Source organism: Hyperolius riggenbachi, chromosome 1, assembly GCF_040937935.1.
Source record: "Hyperolius riggenbachi isolate aHypRig1 chromosome 1, aHypRig1.pri, whole genome shotgun sequence".
Taxonomy (NCBI): domain Eukaryota; kingdom Metazoa; phylum Chordata; class Amphibia; order Anura; family Hyperoliidae; genus Hyperolius; species Hyperolius riggenbachi.
In genome coordinates this window covers 486,707,671-486,727,094 of record NC_090646.1, presented here as the reverse complement: position 1 = coordinate 486,727,094, position 19,424 = coordinate 486,707,671, and the positions used below count along the sequence as shown (strand labels likewise).

General features: G+C 41.5%; 1 protein-coding gene across 6 annotated transcripts in view; it reads right to left on the bottom strand.

Annotated features, from left to right (window-relative positions):
- AP1G2 (adaptor related protein complex 1 subunit gamma 2) overlaps window positions 1-19,424 on the bottom strand; it is a 102,393-nt gene that overhangs the window by 4,965 nt on the left and 78,004 nt on the right. For all 6 annotated transcript variants that reach the window (XM_068242165.1, XM_068242151.1, XM_068242146.1 and 3 more), the window contains 5 exons: window positions 17,590-17,717; window positions 17,360-17,464; window positions 13,569-13,704; window positions 11,971-12,100; window positions 5,894-6,057 (listed from right to left, as the gene is read on the bottom strand). In XM_068242165.1, the coding sequence (XP_068098266.1) occupies window positions 5,894-6,057; window positions 11,971-12,100; window positions 13,569-13,704; window positions 17,360-17,464; window positions 17,590-17,717 (663 nt within the window). The remainder of the gene's footprint in view (window positions 1-5,893; window positions 6,058-11,970; window positions 12,101-13,568; window positions 13,705-17,359; window positions 17,465-17,589; window positions 17,718-19,424) is intronic.

Sequence of the window (19,424 nt, the reverse complement as noted above, 5' to 3'; positions counted from 1 at the left end):
TTAAGGAGCTGTTGCTAGCTGGTCTGGCTTTAACAGACAGCTGTAAGCAGCTATTTCCTGTCTGAACATTGTTACATTGTGGCAGTTTGCCAGGAGTACCGTACGGTACCAGAGCCTCTTGTGGGAGGGGTTTCAGCACAAAATCAGTCATACAGCGCCCCCTGATGGTCTGTTTGTGAAAATCATTATTTTTCTCATGTAAAAGTGGGTATCAGCTACTGATTGGGATAAAGTTCAATTCTTGGTCGGAGTTTCTCTTTAAAGGATACCTGAAGTGAGAGGGATAGGGAGGGATATGGAGGCTGACATTTTTTTTTTTTTTGCAATGCAAGTTGCCTGGCTTTCCTGCTGATCCTCTTCCTCTACAACTTTTAGCCATAGACCCTGAACAAGCATTCAAATAAGAAGTTTCTGACTGAAGTCTGCCTGGATTAGCCACATGCTTGTTTCAGGTGTGCGATTCAGACGCTACTGATGCCTGAAAGTTCAGCAGGACTCCAGGCAACCGGTATAGTTTAAAATTCTGTTCTAGCAAATTTCCTTCATCCCAACCCAGATATTTAACTTTCTGTCGTTCAGGTTCCTAGGCTCTCTCTGTATCAGATATTTATTCATTGTATTCATAAAGCGCCAACATATTAGGCAGCGCTGTACATTAGTTAAGATTAGAGAGAGTATTCAGAGGTGACATACAGCAATAAGACAATACAGAAATACATGTAAACCAGATCACACAGCACAGTATGAGTACAAGGTAATACTTAGACAGTCACTGGATGGGAAGCAGGAAATTTGGGCGCATGAGGCAGATGGACAAAAAGGGCGCCGCCATTCACTCCCATAATAAATATCGTTTAATCGGCGCCCAACAGGAAAAAAGGGCGCCGGAGAAAAATAACGTTTTAAAAGCGGCGCCCGGAGACTTTTAATGTTTTATAACTGCTTCTCATGATTACATGTTATTTAATGATTTATAGTTTTTTAAACGAAAAACAGTACAATATTTTTTAAAACTTTTTAAACGAAAAATTTTAAAAAATTTTCTTTTTCAAATCATTATTTTTAAATGAAAAACCGCACAATATTTTTTAAAACGTAATGCTTATCACAGGGGGTCTTAGGTTTAGGCACCACCAGGGGGGTCTTAGGTTTAGGCACCACCAGGGGGGTCTTAGGTTTAGGCACCAACAGGGGGGTCTTAGGTTTAGGCACCACCAGGGGGGTCTTAGGTTTAGGCACCAACAGGGGGGTCTTAGGTTTAGGCACCACCAGGGGGGTCTTAGGTTTAGGCACCAACAGGGGGGTCTTAGGTTTAGGCACCAACAGGGGGGTCTTAGGTTTAGGCACCAACAGGGGGGTCTTAGGTTTAGGCACCAACAGGGGGGTCTGCAGTGAATCGAGAGTAGAATCGATCGAAAGCGAAAACGACGGCACAAACTAACGCAAAAACGCATCGTGTATTCCCAGCATTAGGTTTAGGCACCAACAGGGGGTCTTAGGTTTAGGCACCAACAGGGGGGTCTTAGGTTTAGGCACCAACAGGGGGGTCTTAGGTTTAGGCACCAACAGGGGGGTCTAGGGGTTAGGGGTAGGTACAGGGAGGGTTACTTAGTATTTTTTTTTTTAAACGTTATACGTTTCACTTTTTAAACGGAAGATTAACGTTTTTATAATTGTCGATTTCATACACATTATTTAATGATTTATACCTTTATAAAACATTATTTTTAAACGAAATATAGCACAATTTATTTTTTAAACGTTATTCATGCTTATCGTTTAAAACCGTGCACCCTTTTTTCCCGGCGCCCTTTTTTAACGTGGAGCATGGAGATTAGGCAAGTCGAGTTCACTCAGATCCATATGGGTACACAGTAATGGAGGTGTGTGAACAGGTAGGAGACATAAGGAGGAGGGCCCTGCCCGAAGGCTTACAATCTAGAGGATTAGATCTAGATAGAACTCTCCTAGGCTCCATTAATCGCTGACAAAAACAATAATTTAGCACTTAGTAGTTTCAGCAAGAATGTTTTCCCCATATATACACTGCATAAAGAAAATTCTGACATAATTGTTCCTAATCTAGTTCAAACCTATGAGGATTATAAGGGAAATGTTCAGCAATGCAAAACCTTATAGCTTAATTTCTGTGGGAGAGCTTTGTTAGATGACCACTTATGGCTGCAATGAAATCTTATTGAATTTATACTATGCCTTTGTTGAGGCACCTTGCTTTAAATGCAAGCATTCTTCTGTTGAAGCATATATTTAGGATATATGTCTGCACATATCTAAGGATTACGACCCTTTGGAACTTTTGTCTTTTTAACGTTTTTTTGATTGGTTACATTTAGTTGAATTATATTGAAATAAGGTGTTGGCGCTCAACAGTTAATCACCCCAATAAATGCATTGCAGTCTCTTTGCAAAAAAGAATAGTCAATGCTCATCCTCCGTAAGTCCAACCCAACTCCTACTTCAGCAGTATTTTGCCTATACTGTTTCCACATTCCCAGCGTTCCTCAGAAAAAAATCATAAAATAGTTTAGTACTTCATCTAGCATAACGCTCACCGCCACCGCACCAGTCAGCTAAATGAAGTACTACACTATGTGATGATTGCTGAAATAGGAGTTGGATTGGAGTTACAGAGGATGAGCACTGACTATTCCTTTTTGCCAATTGACTGCAATGCATTTATTGTGGTGATTACCTGTTGAGTTCCAACACCTCTTTTAAGTATAAAGTCAAGACAAGACAAGACAAATAACATTTATATTGCGCTTTTCTCCTTGCGGACTCAAAGCGCCAGAGCAGAGCAGCAGCCACTAGGGCGCGCTCTATTGGCAGTAGCAGTGTAAGGGAGACTTGCCAAAGGTCTCCTACTGAATTAGTGCTGGCTTACTGAACAGGCAGAGCCGAGATTCGAACCCTGGTCTCCTGTGTCAGAGGCAGAGCCCTTAACCATTACACCATCAGCCACACAAAGTGAGTTTTTCAAGGCGGGGCGAACCAGGTTTCTGATACATGCCCCCTTCTATATATTTATTTGAATATTTGACAACAATGTGAATAAAGCCTTACGAAAAAAGAAAAAAAAAAAAAGAAAAGAAAAGAATCATACTTCACAATCATACCTTCAAACCAAATTCCCTTGTCCCCCTTTCCCCCTCAATTGTCATTTTTAGTCTGATGTAGATTAATGTATTTATCTATTAGCAAAGTTTATATCGTGCTAAACTCCATGTCCAACATCTATATTATTGCATTGCTTATTTTCAAATAATAATATAAAGGAAAGCACTGACAAATGTGCCAGTGTGATTTGAAAAGGTCAAATATTACTCTTGAATTCTTTATGGCCTGTGTGACTTGAGGTGTGCCCAAAACTGTTCAAGCTAAAAGGCGCCCCTATTTCTTATATTGAGAATTGGGAGGTATAAACTCAGAAGTTATGGAGTTACACCCTCTAAATGTATTTAGTGGTGACTTGAAGAAAAAAAAAAAGCAGACACTTGGTGAATAAAGGGTGTTCTTTCATCTCAAAGGGGTAAATATTTTGAGGATTTTTCACTGGGTCCATTTGTCTATACAGATAGCACACCGTTATATTCATGCTTTTACGCACTGAATGCTTAGCAGTTTATGTAGCCTGAGGAAGGCAGTTTATTGCTGAAACATGCTGGGATAGGGAACAGGTTATTTAGGAAGGGGCTGGGATAGGGAACAGGTTATCTAGGAAGAGGCGGATTTTAAGTGAAAATTATGAAGTCAGTTTATATAACAGGTTACTGAATTTCTGTGTGTTACACTTTTAGCACAATCTATTTATTTAATAAAGATTGCTGTTTAGAGGCAGGGAAATATTTTTTGAACTGTCCTGTTATGCTTCATCTTTCCTTATCCACTTTGATATTGAGAGAGAGCTACTGCATAGATTTATTAGCTAGGACAGTACTATTACTACTTCTGTTTGTCTATTTCTTGTAGTCCTTCAAATTCGCAATGGAAAAATAATATTTTTCATGAAAGAGCATTTAAAAGTAATCTTCTCATGTCCCCATCCATTATTTCTCATAGGTGTTAATAAACAATCTTGTAATTATTTTAGTTCAGTTATTTGGTACAGGACAGTGTAACTGTCATGACTGCCTACTAGCATAATAGCTTCACTGAGGAAATCTAAATTTATGAGACTATCCAGAATTTGTTTCTTTTAACACTGTAAAAACTGTCAAATGTGTACAAATAAACAATAAAATGCAATGCCATACTCTGTCCACAACAAACAATGTTTTTGGGCAAATGCCAGTCTACAAGGATGGGTTCTTAGAACAGAAGCATTGTATAATCATGGCAATCAGCCCAGCAATGATTGGAGAAACATCAGCACACTGCCAGGTGATCTTTGTTTCCTAAAGCAGAACAAACAGCATATACTGTACTGGTGTGTGTGTGCCCATGTTTGTTCCTGGATGTTGACCTTGGCCTGCCTGACTACCCGATCTGCTGCTAAATTCTGCTATGTACGACTTGCCTGAGAACCCGACTTGTTGCCAAACCCTTGCCTGTCCAAGTGCCTGATCCGTTGCTGACCTTTGCCTGTTTGAAGACCTGCCTTACACCAAAACTGGTGTCCATTCCTGGCACACCTGGTCACTGAGTCATTGCAGTACCAGCCTTAGCTTGTGGAAGCGCCAAGCTACCAAGCTGGTCACACGCTTGATCGTCACGCCACTGGTTTTGCAAGCACTTCTGCCCCTTGCTCACTTATCCCTTTCTCTACGTTAGGGGTTTTAGTTATTAAGCCCCAAGGGTTGCTGCCCTCAGCTCATAACACTCATACATAGTCTAATACGTTGGCGCTTTATAAATACAATAAATAATAATAATAATAATAATAGGAGGAAACGTAGGAGGAAAAGTTAACTGGACCGTGGCCATTGGACCATATGCAATTGCATTTTCCTCCTGAGTTTTCTCCTGGCGATATTTTCACACCTTGGCCCATATGCAATTCACTTTTCCTCCTGAGTTTTCTCCTAGGTGATATTTTCAAACTTTATCGTAAAAAGCCCTTTAAATCCTCAGCAAACAAGAATATACTCAAAATAATTTTGATAGTACGTTTTCACCAACCTTTGGGTACTTTTTCAATTATAAAATGCTGAAAAGTTAATTTAAAGAGAGGTTGAAAATTATCTCCTAGGAGATAACTCAGGAGAAAAAGTGAATTGCATATGGGCCCTTGTCAGTAAAATACATTTTAAACCTCCAGCAAGCAAGACAATACTCAAAATAATTTTGATACAAATGTTCTATCTACTTTTTGGTACTTTTTCAATTGCAAAGTACCGAAAAGTTATTTTAAAAGAGAAGAAAAAAAATCATCTCCTAGGAGAATACTCAGGAGAAAAAAAATTGCATATGGCCCGTCTCTTATTCTTAGCTTGGCTGAAATCACTAGTGGGACAGCCCTTGGTAAGGGCACTTTGGTATAAAGTTTTGGTAATGGGGTAAAAATGTTGCAAATCTGCATATGTATAGAACTAAGCTGTAAGATAAAACTGTCAAACAAAGTAGTACAAAACGTAGGGAGGAACATTCTGTAGATTGGTTTGTTTTGCTACAGTAGGGTTTGACGCCAGCCATCACCGCCGGTTTCTTTCATCAAGAACTGGGTCATAACTGCTGAACCTTCACCCCCAATGTCTACTTATAGATGGTGCAAAGTGCGACTGGTGGCGCCGTAGCATGGCAGCCTTGGCTCTTGGCTTTCAGACATTATCCCCCCCCCCCCCCCATCCTTCCAGAACCTGTATAGGCCAAAACCAATTCCGGGTACCACCCCCGTTTGTACTTGGCAAAATAAATTATTCTGATTCTGACATACCTTGGGCACTGCGGCTTGTAACAGGAAGTCTGTGATGATGGTGGAGGAGGAGTTTGTAGCACAAGTGTTGACGACAAGGAGAGTAGGACTAGATGGAGGCCGCAGGAAAGAGAATTCTACTTTAAGACTTCCATTATTAAACACCACAATAGAAGGCAGAGGTGCTGTAAATGACAAAAAACAGATCATCACTATAGTTACTGTACTGCTTATGGTATAATGTGTCATCAACTGTTGCAAAACGATAGATACAGGAACATTACCCAGAGAGGTCCATTTATAAGACTATAGCACTGTGCCTTAACATATGAGCTTCCCCTTTACCAGCAGTCTGTACCATGTATACTACGACTGCTTGAATCTTCAAGCTGCAATCCTGACACTTTCTCCTTACCTTCCCCTGTTCCCTGCAAACACCAATCACTGTGCTTCCAAGAATTACTCATGTACCTGCTGTTTATTAGCTCCAGTGATGAGCGAAAATGCGAAAATTATTTTCGCCGAAAAAAACCCCACAAATTTCTTTTCAACAGGCGAATTTTCAATCAAACATTTTCGCGTTAATTTTCGCTTAATGTCCGTTATTGTCACGTTAAATCGTAGCTCATCGCGTACGTATTTCCACGTAGTCGAAGTACCGCTATGCGAAGCTTCGCCCGCTACGCGTAGTTGACGTATGTATTGCAAAGTCAACTACACATGCGGGAACTGTGTCTATACGGATCATTGCGCATGCGCAGAAATATTATTGCCCTTCTATACAATTCCGCATTGGAATGTACGCATGTATTAGTTCACCCATGCGCATATTTAGCGTATTATTGCAGAAATGTTTCTGCATAAGGGCATAAACGTCCGCATACAGCAAAGTTTCTGTAATTTTCGCTGCTGGTCGAAAACACGAATATTTCTGAAGATTTTCGCGAAAATTCCCCGAATTCGAAAACAGGATTTTTGATGCGAAAATGACTTGGGCGAAAATTCACAAGCAACACTGATTAGCTCCAGCTCAGGTCTTATTTATCAGCTTTATTTGTAATACATTCTCTATTTACATCTCTGACCCTGAACATAGTGTGTGATGTACAGAGCTGTTTAAGATGCTGGTGCTACTCTGGGCCAGATTACTGGAAAGGCCACCTAGGCCTGCGCCTTGGGAAACTGCAGCCCAAGAGGGCACCTGGACAAGAAATAGGGGCTGCTACATATGAACAAAGAGGCTGCAACTGGGGAGCACCACATGAAAAGGACAGCTGATGTCCAAGGTAGTTGTACATGAAAGAGAGGGTCTGCAGTACAGGGATGATACACATGGAAGAGGGGCTGCACATGGAATGGGAGGGGCGCTGCTGCACTTGGAATGGGAGCCCCAACATACTTGGCGTAGGGAGGAAAAAAGTATAAATCCGGCCTTGGTGCTACTTAGAGGAACTGTAGTGAAAAATAATGAATAAAGTTGCTTATTTTTTTACAATATTCACTTATAGATGATTTAGTCAGTGTGTGCCCCTTGTAAAATCTTTCCGCTCTCCGATTTACATTACAAAGTTTATCACTGGTGGTGACATCTTTAGTTCTGCCAGGTGGTCTGTGTAGAATGTAAGTGAGCAAGGACGCTAAATAGGGCGAACTATGGGATACATGGATACTCAGCACACAAGTGATTCCCCCTCTTTTCTCCCCATCAACAGAGCTCTCTGTTGGTGGGGTCTGATTGCTTCCCCAATGTTTTTTTCTTTTAATCAATATTTGTTTTATTTTCTAATATTTTTGCTTATTTTTGTATTTATTTTATCTCCCTCCCTCCCCCCGTCAGCCAATTAGTGTGACCGGCTGTCATAGGCTTCAGGCAATCTAACAGCCTCCAAGTGGCGATCGCCTCTGGGAGACTGAAGGCGGGGCGGAGCTCCACCTACTAAGTGGAGATGCGCGATCTCCTGCAAAACAGGCCCGCAGGACCTTACGTCAATCAGCGTTAGGCGGTCCTGGGGCTGCCGCCGCATCACGCCGATGGGTGTCAGCAAGTAGTTAAATTGTTCTAAAATTTAAGGAGCTGGGAGGTTTCTTAGACAGTGCAATGTGTGAGGGAAATTTCTGTTGCTGAGGTAACCAATACACCTGCTATATTGATACTGGCAGACTCTGATTGAAGAATTCAGCAGGGGGGAGGAGCCCTTCACAAATCATGTCTAGCCTTCACTGCTGCACAATTGATAGATATGCTATTGAGCACTTCTTATTCTGTGCAATTTAGGAATGGATTTGCGCTTAACTGTAGTGCAGTTCTAGAAATTCACACTAAACTGCCACTATTAAGTAGGATTTCAGAAGTTTCTTATTATAATGCAGAACAGTTCCTCTGCTGGTTAGAACTGTTTTAAGAGGAACTTCAGCCTAAACATATTGTCATTAAGTTACATTAGTTATGTTAATTAAAATAGATAGGTAATATAATCTCTTACCCACCCTGTTTTAAAAGAACAGGCAAATGTTTGATTTTATGAGGGCAGCCATCTTTTTGGTTGAAAGGAGGCGACAGGGAGCATGAGACAGTTCCAACTGTCCTGTGTCCTGATCACCCCTCCCAGTTGCTAGGCAATGAGAACAACAACATCAGAAATCCCATCATGCGTTGCACAGTATCAGGGGAAAAATGCCCGGGCATTTTTGTTTGATGGGGCGGAGCTTAGCTTTTGTGCAGCCACAAATCAGGTTTGGATAAGAAAAATAAAGTTCTGATGCTGTGAAACTGTTAAAGAAGCACCAAGCCTTTTCATTGCTGCTGAGTAGATTTGTAGTCTGGAGGTTCAAAAAAAAATTTGGTAATGCTTTGATAAATCTAGCTCTGTGAGCTTGATGCACAGATGAAGACACTGCCTGCTTGGCAGTTGGAAAAAGCCGTTATTTCCCACAATGCAGCAAGGTTCACAGTCAGCAAACTGTCAGGACATCTGGTCATGACATCACACTGTGGGAGGTGTTTCACCACAATATCAGCCATACAGAACTCCTCCCCCCCCCCAGATGATCTTTTGGAGAAAAGGTAAAGATTTCTCATGGGAAAAGGGGATTGAAATTAAGTTCCATCCTTGGTGAAAGTTCTTTAAAATCGAAAATACTAATAATATGCAGATAACGTATCACAGCTGAGTAAATAATGTTGTCAGACACAGCCATGGACATTGGAGAAACTAGCTGGAGCCTCCACATCTAACAGAAGCCCTGGTGTACTAGGGAACACAGTGTACATGTTGCTGGTGAAATGGATGTAAAGACTGGCAGGTTCTTTCCTCAGTCTGCTTGATACTGAAATCATATCTGGCCACCCCCCCCCCCCCCCCCGAAGTCAACGCCCCTCCAATACCAAAGGGGAAGGGGGCATCAAAGAAGCAGCATCATCCATGTGTCCATTCTGATGATCAAAATGCAGGCATTTACACATATGAGTAAAGGGGCCCATGCACTCAGCCGATTTTCTGGCCGACCGATCGATCCCGATCGATCGATTGCAAATCGGTTGGCCAATCGACCGATCGATGGCCGATTTCGATCGATTTCGATGGATTTCCGTCGACCAGGCAGGATGGAAAATTTAGGTCGATCTGATGAGATTGCTTATCAGTTTGCATTGGCCTTAATGGAAATCTGATGGCAAAAAAATGCCATCAGATCGAATTTCAATAGATTTCAAACTGAAATCTATTGGAATTCTATCCTGGTAAAAAATGTTCTAAAAACGCATCAGATAGATCATCAGATGCATTTCTTATCTATCTGCTGCCAATCTGACAAGTGTATGGGCACCTTAAAACATACATAATTTAAACAAAAGACAGTTTGTAATCTGTCCGAGGTGATGGAGGGAGAATACTGGAGCGAATGATACCCACCTAGGGTTACCCACCCTACAGCATGCATATACATTTCAGTGCAGTCTTGTGTGGGAAAAATAAGCAAAACAGAATAGCTTCTGCATGCTCAGTGTTTTACAGTAAAGGTGCTGACAGGAAGAAAACAGGTTTAGGATGAACTAGACACTCAACAGAGCTGCACAATAACTCCTTTCTGCCCAAATGGGGACTGCGGTATTTCCTTGAGCATTATAATGTCAATACTTATCAAAGAAAGTTTGCAGCAGATTTAGCTTATACTGTAGATATATATAAGTACACTTGAACCATTTGGGTTCCCAAAAAGGGACTGTCCTTCAAAAAAAGGTACAGTTGGGAGCTATGCTTGAACACATACTCTAGATATGTTTACTGTTAAAACAGAACTCCATGAGACTAAGTAGATAGTTAAAATACAAATATAACATGTATTAGTCTGATATGTTTTTTTTTGTTTTGTTTGCATCCTGTTAAATGCATGCGAACCTGCAGATTGAAAGGGCAATCATTTTCCCATAGACGGCCATTGTATTGTTCCCCCCTTTGGGTTGCAATTTTTTTCTGATAAATGAATTTGCACAATGCTGCATTTTAATGCATTTCACATTTTCATTATAGTCAATGGAAGCACAGAAAAACATTCAGGCTAGATTCACAGTGGGACGTTGCGTTTTGATGCCACGTTAAAGTCGCACCGCAAGCTTTCAACGCAACGCGCCCAAAAAGTGGCAACGCAGCGTTACCGTCACATACAGCAGATACAGTAAAAAATACAGGCAATGAAAATTATGCTTCCAAGTCATTACTGAGCATGTGCAAACAGTCCAACGCAGCTAATAACGTGTATAACGCACTGCATGCAGTACTTTTACTTAACGTGCAGCGTTAGGCACCAACGCAACGTGTGCACTGTGAACAGGGCATTGATTTTTCATTGCAGTGAGTTATTCTGCGTTAAATGCGGTTTTAACGCCCGACTTTAACGTCCCACTGTGAACTTAGCCTAAAACATGCACATGTCCCTTTGTATTTGTTTTCTGTATCGCCTCCAGAGCAACATGAATGGAAACGCAATAGTGACTGTGGTCCGTGGTGCTAATAAAATTCAATTCAGGGCTCTTTTCCACTACAAGTGATTTTGTGGTTATCGGATTGAGATTCTGATGCAATTTAAAAAAAAAAAAGGTCCTGCATTCTGTGTTTTTCTGCGTTTTCTCCTTGGGTTCCTAGCATCCAGTAAAATCGAATCAGAATTGTATCAGAATTGCATTGGATGGAATTACATTGCGATTTGCAATGCAAAAGACGCCTTCAACACAATGTGGTTGTGGGTTTTGTTGTTGTTTTTTTTTATACTCCACATGTTTGCACCCCTTCCCTTGCCTACCCCTTGGTGCCCTTCACATCCTGGGGGTCCATCTCACAAGGGTCATAAACCAAGTGTGGCCATCATGAGCTTCATACCCATAACAAGTGTAGCCACAAAATCACCTGATCTGATGTATAGTCCCCTGTATCGGAGGAAGGGAAGGTTAGTTGGGGCCCCACACAGCTCTGGGCCCCCAGGAATTGCAGGGGCTGCTCCCCTCTAGTTACGCCCCTGATAGGGAGGGAATTCCATGCATTTTGCTTTTTGCACGAATTCTAAGCCTTCTGTAATCGCTGCAAGATACCATTTTACAGACATTTTTAGTCTGTTGCCTCTTTCAAATGTTTATTTTCTGCAGAGGAGAATTTCCGGTCAATAAAATAATTTGATATCAAAATATGATTGGCCACCCATACCGTCCTGTGTCTGGTCAGAATATTCAATATCACAATGCATAGAGAGGTCTGACCGATTGTATGTGTTTCTAATCCTAAATGGTGAATAACTGAAACTGATTGCTTTGGATATTTCAGATTTCTGCTACATCCATTGATATGGAAGACTAGTGATCTCATGACTCTTCATTTCACAGATCTGTGTTTATGCTGATATCTCTTTTTACACTAAAGTGAAAGTAACATCTCTAGAAAAGAACGTGCGTGGGATTTTGTACAGCTGTGAATTACATAGCGTGCTTCTACAAGCCAACAGACAACTTAGGAAGATTGGTTGGGCGATGGTTTTATTGTGGGACACTTTTATTGGCAGATAATTATAAGAGGTGTTTTCCAATCCAGAGCAATGAACATTTCACTTACCTGGGGCTTCACCCAGGAGATCCAACAAGCTTCCTCCGCTTGTGTCATTCTGCTCTGACACGGGTGTCCCCAAAGTTACAGGAGTCAGACTGTCCATGCTGCTATCCAACAAGCCCAAGAGATCTGTAACCTGAACCACAATAATGCTATAACAAGTCATATACTTGAACTACATATTGCATCAAATCAGACCCACAAGTCACTAATTACTTAGTATGCGTTAAAGGATCGAAATACAAATACACTAAATCACCAGATTGTTCCCTGATCAATAATGCAGCTATAAAGCACACTGAAGGGATAACACGAATCATCAAAAAAAGGCGCATGGAAATTTGGGCACCCAGGAATGCCGATGGTAAAATATCGGTATTTAATACTAATATTTTACTATGGATAAACCTAACCCTACTCTCACATAAAACCCTCCCCCTTGACTCCCAACCCTAAACCACCCCCCCCCCCCACACACACACACACACACGCTACCTGCCTAATGCCTAAACCTAACCCCCTCGCAGACACTAACTGTCTAATGCCTTAACACCACCACCATTAACTACCTGCCTGATGCCTAACCTCCCACCCCCCGCCGCCAGAAAATAAAAAAAAAGTTCTCAGGCACCCCCATAGGTGCCTTTAGAAATATCGGTATAAGGCCGTAATTTGGGTGCCCGATAAAACAGTGCACTGCTATTTATTGGGCGCCCAAATTGCGGCTCAATCCAGATATTTCTATAGGCGCCAATGGAGGCATGCAAACTTTCAGCGCTAGCGGCACCCAAATTTCCTGCTTTATCCCAGCGAATCCAAACTTGCCTCCACATTGTGCCTAGTAACCCTTCCCCATTTTATCACAAACTTAATTGCCCCCCCCCCCCAGCACCACCTCCCCATGTTGCAAAGTAGCATAGCGGAGCATTATATTTATTTGCTCCGGGTCTCCTCTGTTCTTTCTGGCAGACGCACACTCATGTGACATGCATTGGGAGCCTGGAGGCATGAATGCAGCGTAGAATGTGCGGCTGCCAGGAACAGCAGTGGAGACCCGTAACAGCACTGGTGCAGGTAAATATAATGCTCTCCAGCACTACTTTGTGGAAGGGGAAAAGGAGTGGTCCTCCCTTTTCCTATTTCTGCTCAGGAAACATGAGGGGCATTCACAGATACAGGAAGAACAGCAGAAAGCAATGATCAATCCTGAGCTCTGGGGAAACGTATGCAAACAATATGCAGCTATATTGGGGGGGAATAACTACCAATCATTCATGGGGTCCTAGAACAGAGCTGTAATGGTGTTCTGCCCACCCAACATTCACATCCCTGTGTCTGTGGTGATCCATGGCCAGGAAGCCCATTTACCAGAATTCATATAAGTAAAGCCACAATGTCCCCCACCCAGAAGGAAGGGCAGTATGAATTGGCTTGGATTTCCAGCTGAACTGGCAGATGACTGCACCAATATAAACCTTCGTAATGATTCATTGCTGAAACCATCCTTTATTTATTTATTTTAAGTGGAGTAGTTTGGGGTTTTTTTTGAAGTTCTTCTGAACTTGGCTGGCTCACACAGTGGTTTGTATTGCAGGTCTACTCACATGACTCTCAGGCGGATTCGGGGTTGGCTTGCTTACAGAAAGAGTCTCAACTTTGTCTTTGATTTCAGAAATTAGATTTTCACTTTCAACACCATTGGACTTCTCTGGTAAAGGCATTTTCTCCAGAAGACCAGACCTGGCCAGGACAAGAGAGAAGGATTAGCCCATCACCAATGAATGCCAGCTGTGACACGGTCATTCTAACCATCATACATGCCTGTTGCTTGAATTAGTATGTTTTTTGCAGATACGTGCTTTAGGGAGATTTAAGAGTCTTACATGAATATGTAGAGCATGAATGGTGTTTGAAAGACTCTGGATCCCAAACGGTTATCAGTTGCATTTGAGCCAGATACAAAAACAAAACTCTTCTGGCTGCTGCTAATAAAAGAAACTTATCTTCCCCCATGATATCTCTTATGTGTTCTAGCTCCCCTACAATGTACTGCAGCTTTATAGTGCCACTTTGTGGTGTCCCAGCTTTGAAGGCTCACAACTCTTAGCTGTGTCCACATTTTCCAGTGCCCTTCACAGTGTGTCCCAGGTTTATAGTGCCCCAATATGTGTCACTGTTTCTTAACCACTTGATGACCCACCCTTCACCCCCCCTTAAGGACCAGCGCTGTTTTTAGTGATCTGTGCTGAGTGGGCTCTGCAGCCAGCAGCACAGATCAGGGTGCAGGCAGAGCGACCAGATCGCCCCCCTTCCCCCCCCCTGTGGGGATGATGTGCAGGGGGGGGGGGGTCTGATCTCTCCTGCCTGCCTGAGGTTTGCTGGGGGGGGGCACCTCAAAGCCCCCCTCCGCAGCGAAATTCCCCCCCTCCTGATGATCCGGGCTGCACAGGACGCTATCCGTCCTGTGCAGCCAGTGACAGGCTGTCCCGTCACATGGCAGCGATCCCCGGCCGCTGATTGGCCGGGGATCGCCGATCTGCCTTACAGCGCTGCTGCGCAGCAGCGCCGTACAATGTAAACAAAGGAGACATATGTCTCCTACGTTTACATTTAGTCTGCGAGCCGCAATCAGCGGCTCGCAGGCTATTCACGGAGACCCGCTCCGTGATCTAAAAGGAAACGGCCGCTCGCGCGAGCAGCCTTTCCTGATTAATTAGGGAGGCACCTGGCGATGCAGATCTGCGTCGCTGGTCCTCCAGCTACCACTTGAGTGTGTCCTCCAGCTACCACGGTATGAGTGTGCGGTTGGCAAGTGGTTAAAAGCGTATCCAGAGGTTTGTGGGGCCTTGTGTACTGTGTCTCCCACTGTTTAATGCGGACCGGCCAAGTGTCAGGTTTTTGCCGTGGCACTAACGATTTGCAGCCTCTATCATGGCATCACGGAGCACTGGTCAAATGTCCCGATCTATTCACAGAGCAGGAGAGTTTGCAGTTAACTGTTTCACTGCCTTTTCATTGCAGAGAACACTAAAATACATGCATCACATCACACTCTGCAGCTTTGCCTCACACTGAACTTCATCAGCAGCACAACAACATAAAACTCCAGGCTCAGCAAGGAATTTCTTTGAAGTTGAGAGTGTGAGACAGGGATCTCTACCCTGGCTATCGGCTTACAGAGCATCTGAATAGTGAGGTGGATATCTTATCTTTCAATATGCTTGTGAAGTGCTAGAAATCCTATATGGATCAATCATATTGGTTGCATTCCTCTGTGCTATTGCTTTTATTAATAACCCATATTATGATACAAGATCCTTAATTAGGGATAGTTGTTTTATTTTATGCATTTACAGTCCTGGGACCAGAGTTATGCACTTGTAGACACTGTGTTAACATTTCCGATATGTGAAGTTTTTTTGCCAGAAATAAAGAATGTAATATTTTGCACATTTCAGCCTTTATTTTCTTATTTAATATATTCATAACTCTTCATGTAGAGTGGTTTACTCTCATTTATATCCTTTTATCACATATGTGCTGTGCAGTGATTATTCTTTAACTAGCTTGCCTACCATCGCTCCATGCGCCAATCTCTGCATAGGATGTAGGGGGAAACTGTATAAGGGAGGGGCGTGGTTTTGAAAAAGTGGGGCGTGGTTAAAGGTGTGGCAGAGGCGTGTATTAGTGTCCCTTTTTCCTGGCTCCAAAAGTTGGGAGGTATGTGTACATGCTGCCCAATATTGCACTGCCCACATGGTATGTGCTAGCTTTGTGTATAGTGTCAACACCTTTCAGAAAACATTGTTCAAACAACTTAATTTACTGCCCTTCAAAAGGGGTTCAAAATCTAAGATCCCACCACACTCCAAGTCCAATTTTTAAGCAGAAGCCAATAAATATACCTGTGGTCAGCAGCTTTAATGTCACCATAAAACTTCTACTTGGAAAGTGGTCAGCCAAGATATCACCCACAAAAACCAAGAAGGGATGGACACAGACAAACGAAACACACACACAAAGAGAATAAAAGCAATTGAGAAAACACCAGTGGCTACACAGAGAGTTGAAAGTCTAGCAGCACAAATTGCCACAGATAGGAAGGACGTGACTATTTCAGCATTATTGGAAATATTATTTGACACCATGAACTCACAAATTAAACAGGATCCACCTGCCAAATAAGTGGTATTGGTCCAATACTTTCTAAAAAGAAAATTAGACCAGGCACTGTATCACAAGATCATTTCATCGGGGACCATGTTAATTTGAAATGGTTGGGTCTATATTTCTATCCTGAATCTGGACTGGATACGTTCATGTTTTTGATCGATTTGCTTTTAGGAAACAGTCTCTGAAAGCTGCATTTGGGTAAGGGCAATGGGAGCCCTTGTTAAGAAGTAAAAAGGGGAAGACATTCACTAACAAAAATGGAAAAGGGAGATTCATGAAGGATTGGACAATTAAGTCTAAATGTATTTTTCCCTATAAATAAAAGCATCCAGATATTTATACATTTGCTTAGGTCATAGATTTCAAAGATAAGAAGATATAGGCAACCATATAGTATGACATCAGAAGAGACCAAGGCTCTCAAACTCCAAGTATGTCTAAACATCACAATCAATCCGTTAATATATACAATCTGATGTATAGTGAATGAATGTATAATGAATAATATGAATAAATGAGCTACACTGTCACAGTCTCAAGTCCTACCCGGTACCTGAAGTCATTTGCCACTTGTTGGTCTATATGGCCTTCCTCGTGCACGGTGTCGGTTCCTTCTATTGCTTCCAGTTTACGACTTTTTCTAATTTTATTTTTGTTTTTTTTAGGAATTCAAAGGGGCTTTAATAACAATTTAGCATATCATCTGAGCACATGATTGTTACCCTGGTTCCTTGTGTGGGATTCTCTTTTACTAGGCACTACTTGCTAATTTTAAGATGTTCTAATACAATTGTGATGCTTTTTATGGAATTGCTGTTGGTTTACACCTTTTAGAACTTGATTAGGTATCCCTTTAAGTCCCTTTTCTATAAATGTTTTCTCTGTCTGTCTTTTCCTCACAGCTGTGGCTCAGGTGAAGTCATTGCAAAGTCCACATCATCTCATCATGTTATATGTCTGCTTTGATGTGATGAGACACCTTGACACTTCCCACATTACTGCTAATGGATTCTCAAGTCATTAAACTGCCAGTAAGAAACACATTTATATACCGCTCTCCAAACATGCTGCAATATTTTTTGTTGCCTATAAACTATATTATATTTTACAATACATTTTGTTTTTAGTCTATCTAAACATAGGACAAGAAAACAAGGTCATTATTTGCTAACTATGTTTCTGTCTGCATGTTCCCAGGCCCCCTGTGTTCTGATGGTGGTACCTCATGTGGTCATATTTCTTGAACAGAGCATTATACTCCACAGCCCTCTGCTGGAGTTCCACATCATGACAGCAACCATATATGGAAACCACTCGTCGTATGCGGCTGGAGGAGAAGAGATCAGCGTGAATGCACATAGCATGTCATAGGTTTCATAAGGCAGAGCATTAAAGAGACATGTCTGTTATGTCTGTATGCATTCACATGATGGAAAACATAATAGAACTCACTTCACGCTGTTGTTGAAACGTGTGCTCAGCTTCATGATTGCTGTCAGGGTATACGCTCGAGTGCTTGGGAGGGATATGTGAGACTGTAATATTCCTTCCAGAACATCCAGAACATCATCTTCTGTGACCTGTGTGTACATATATATAGAATACATAGATGTTAAACCATTAACCGATAAGCTCTGATTGAAATAGCAAGAACTATCTGTGTTTGCTGTAACTATATGGAGGGAACAGCAGTAAATGAGGTCAGTTTTTACTTCAAACAACCTTTCAGGCGAACAAGAAATGAAAAAAAAAAAATGGAAATCTCTCATAAGGATTGGATGTTTGAAGGCAGCATAGTGCAATGTTACAGCTTTTCCCTTCACAACTACTTTAGTAAATTATCTTCATAAAAAAAAAATATTTTTGAGTACAATTTGATTATGCTACTTTCAGATATTTATAATTATCTTATTAGATTATATTTTTTGTTTCAGAAAGTATTTATGGATATCAACTGTTCAAACAACCATGACATACAATCACAATAAAAAAATTGCTTTAAAGCCTCATCTACACGGTACAATTTCCATCTGATCGACCGGTGATCTGATAAGAAATTGCATCGTGTTTAGACATCCAAATTGTTTCTCATCAATTTTGCAATAGATTTTGCATTTATAAGTACCCAATCTATTGAAAAATCTATCGCAATCCGATTGGACCAATCTGACTGAAAATTGTACCGTGTAGATGAGGCTTTAAACTAACGATACATATAATGTTCTGTAGATATTAATATACAAGTGTTAGCAGTTCAAATTTCTGAGAAAAATAGACAAGATATATAAACTATATAGTATAACTGTATTGTCATATTGACTACCGATTGCTCTTAAGCAATCCACAGGTGCAACTAGTTACCAAAGCTAGTTGGACAACACTAAATAAAGGCGAAGATAACCTAGATAAAACATCTGGTAAAGTCATTACTCAGGAGGAAAAAATAACTCTGAAATCCTACATCTCTGTAGGCCCAGGTAATGGTTGTATTATTTTAACATCCATCTTACCCTATCTCAAATAGAAACATAGAAATGTGTTCTACTTGATTTGCTGGGTCTCTGTAAAATCGCATGATCATGTATCTTTTACCCAGTTTGCATGTATAACCTTGTTCTACCTCTATCATGTTATATAACCATGTTCTACCTCTCTGTCCGTCACCCCTCGTTTACATTGTATGCATCTCTAATTATTTATTATCCAGCGCTGTGTAATATGTTGGTGCTATATAAGTAAATGCAATTAATAATAATAATAATAATAATAATAATAATGTGATGAACCACACCTTTCCGGATTCTGTCCCATCATTAAATTTGAGCAGTGCCAAAAATGTGTTAGGACCTCAACCCTTGAGGACTGGAATTGGACAATCCTGTTTTAGATCATTTTTGTCCACAAGCCTGGCAGCCATATTTTCTGAACTCCTGCACTCACCTTGCCTGAAGAGCAGGAGGGAAGCAGGGAGAGCCAAATCTGTTATAGCTTTGCCTATTGTCACATTTGAGCTTAGTCCATCTCTGCTTGAGCCACTTCTGCGGCAAACTGTTCTAATGAAAATCTGGTTTGGGAGACCCAGTACTTTTTATGCACAAGGTAGATTATAAGGCTTATTCAGTAAGGTAAAGGGCATGTCCCACAGAGCTGACCTTTCACTGATCTCATGGAACAGAATCAAACTGGATATGCAGACGTGGACTATTATTACTTTTTTACACCGCCTCACTCCTCCGGCTCATCGGCCCATACACTGCTGTAGGCTGGACTTTCCTATGAATCCTTTT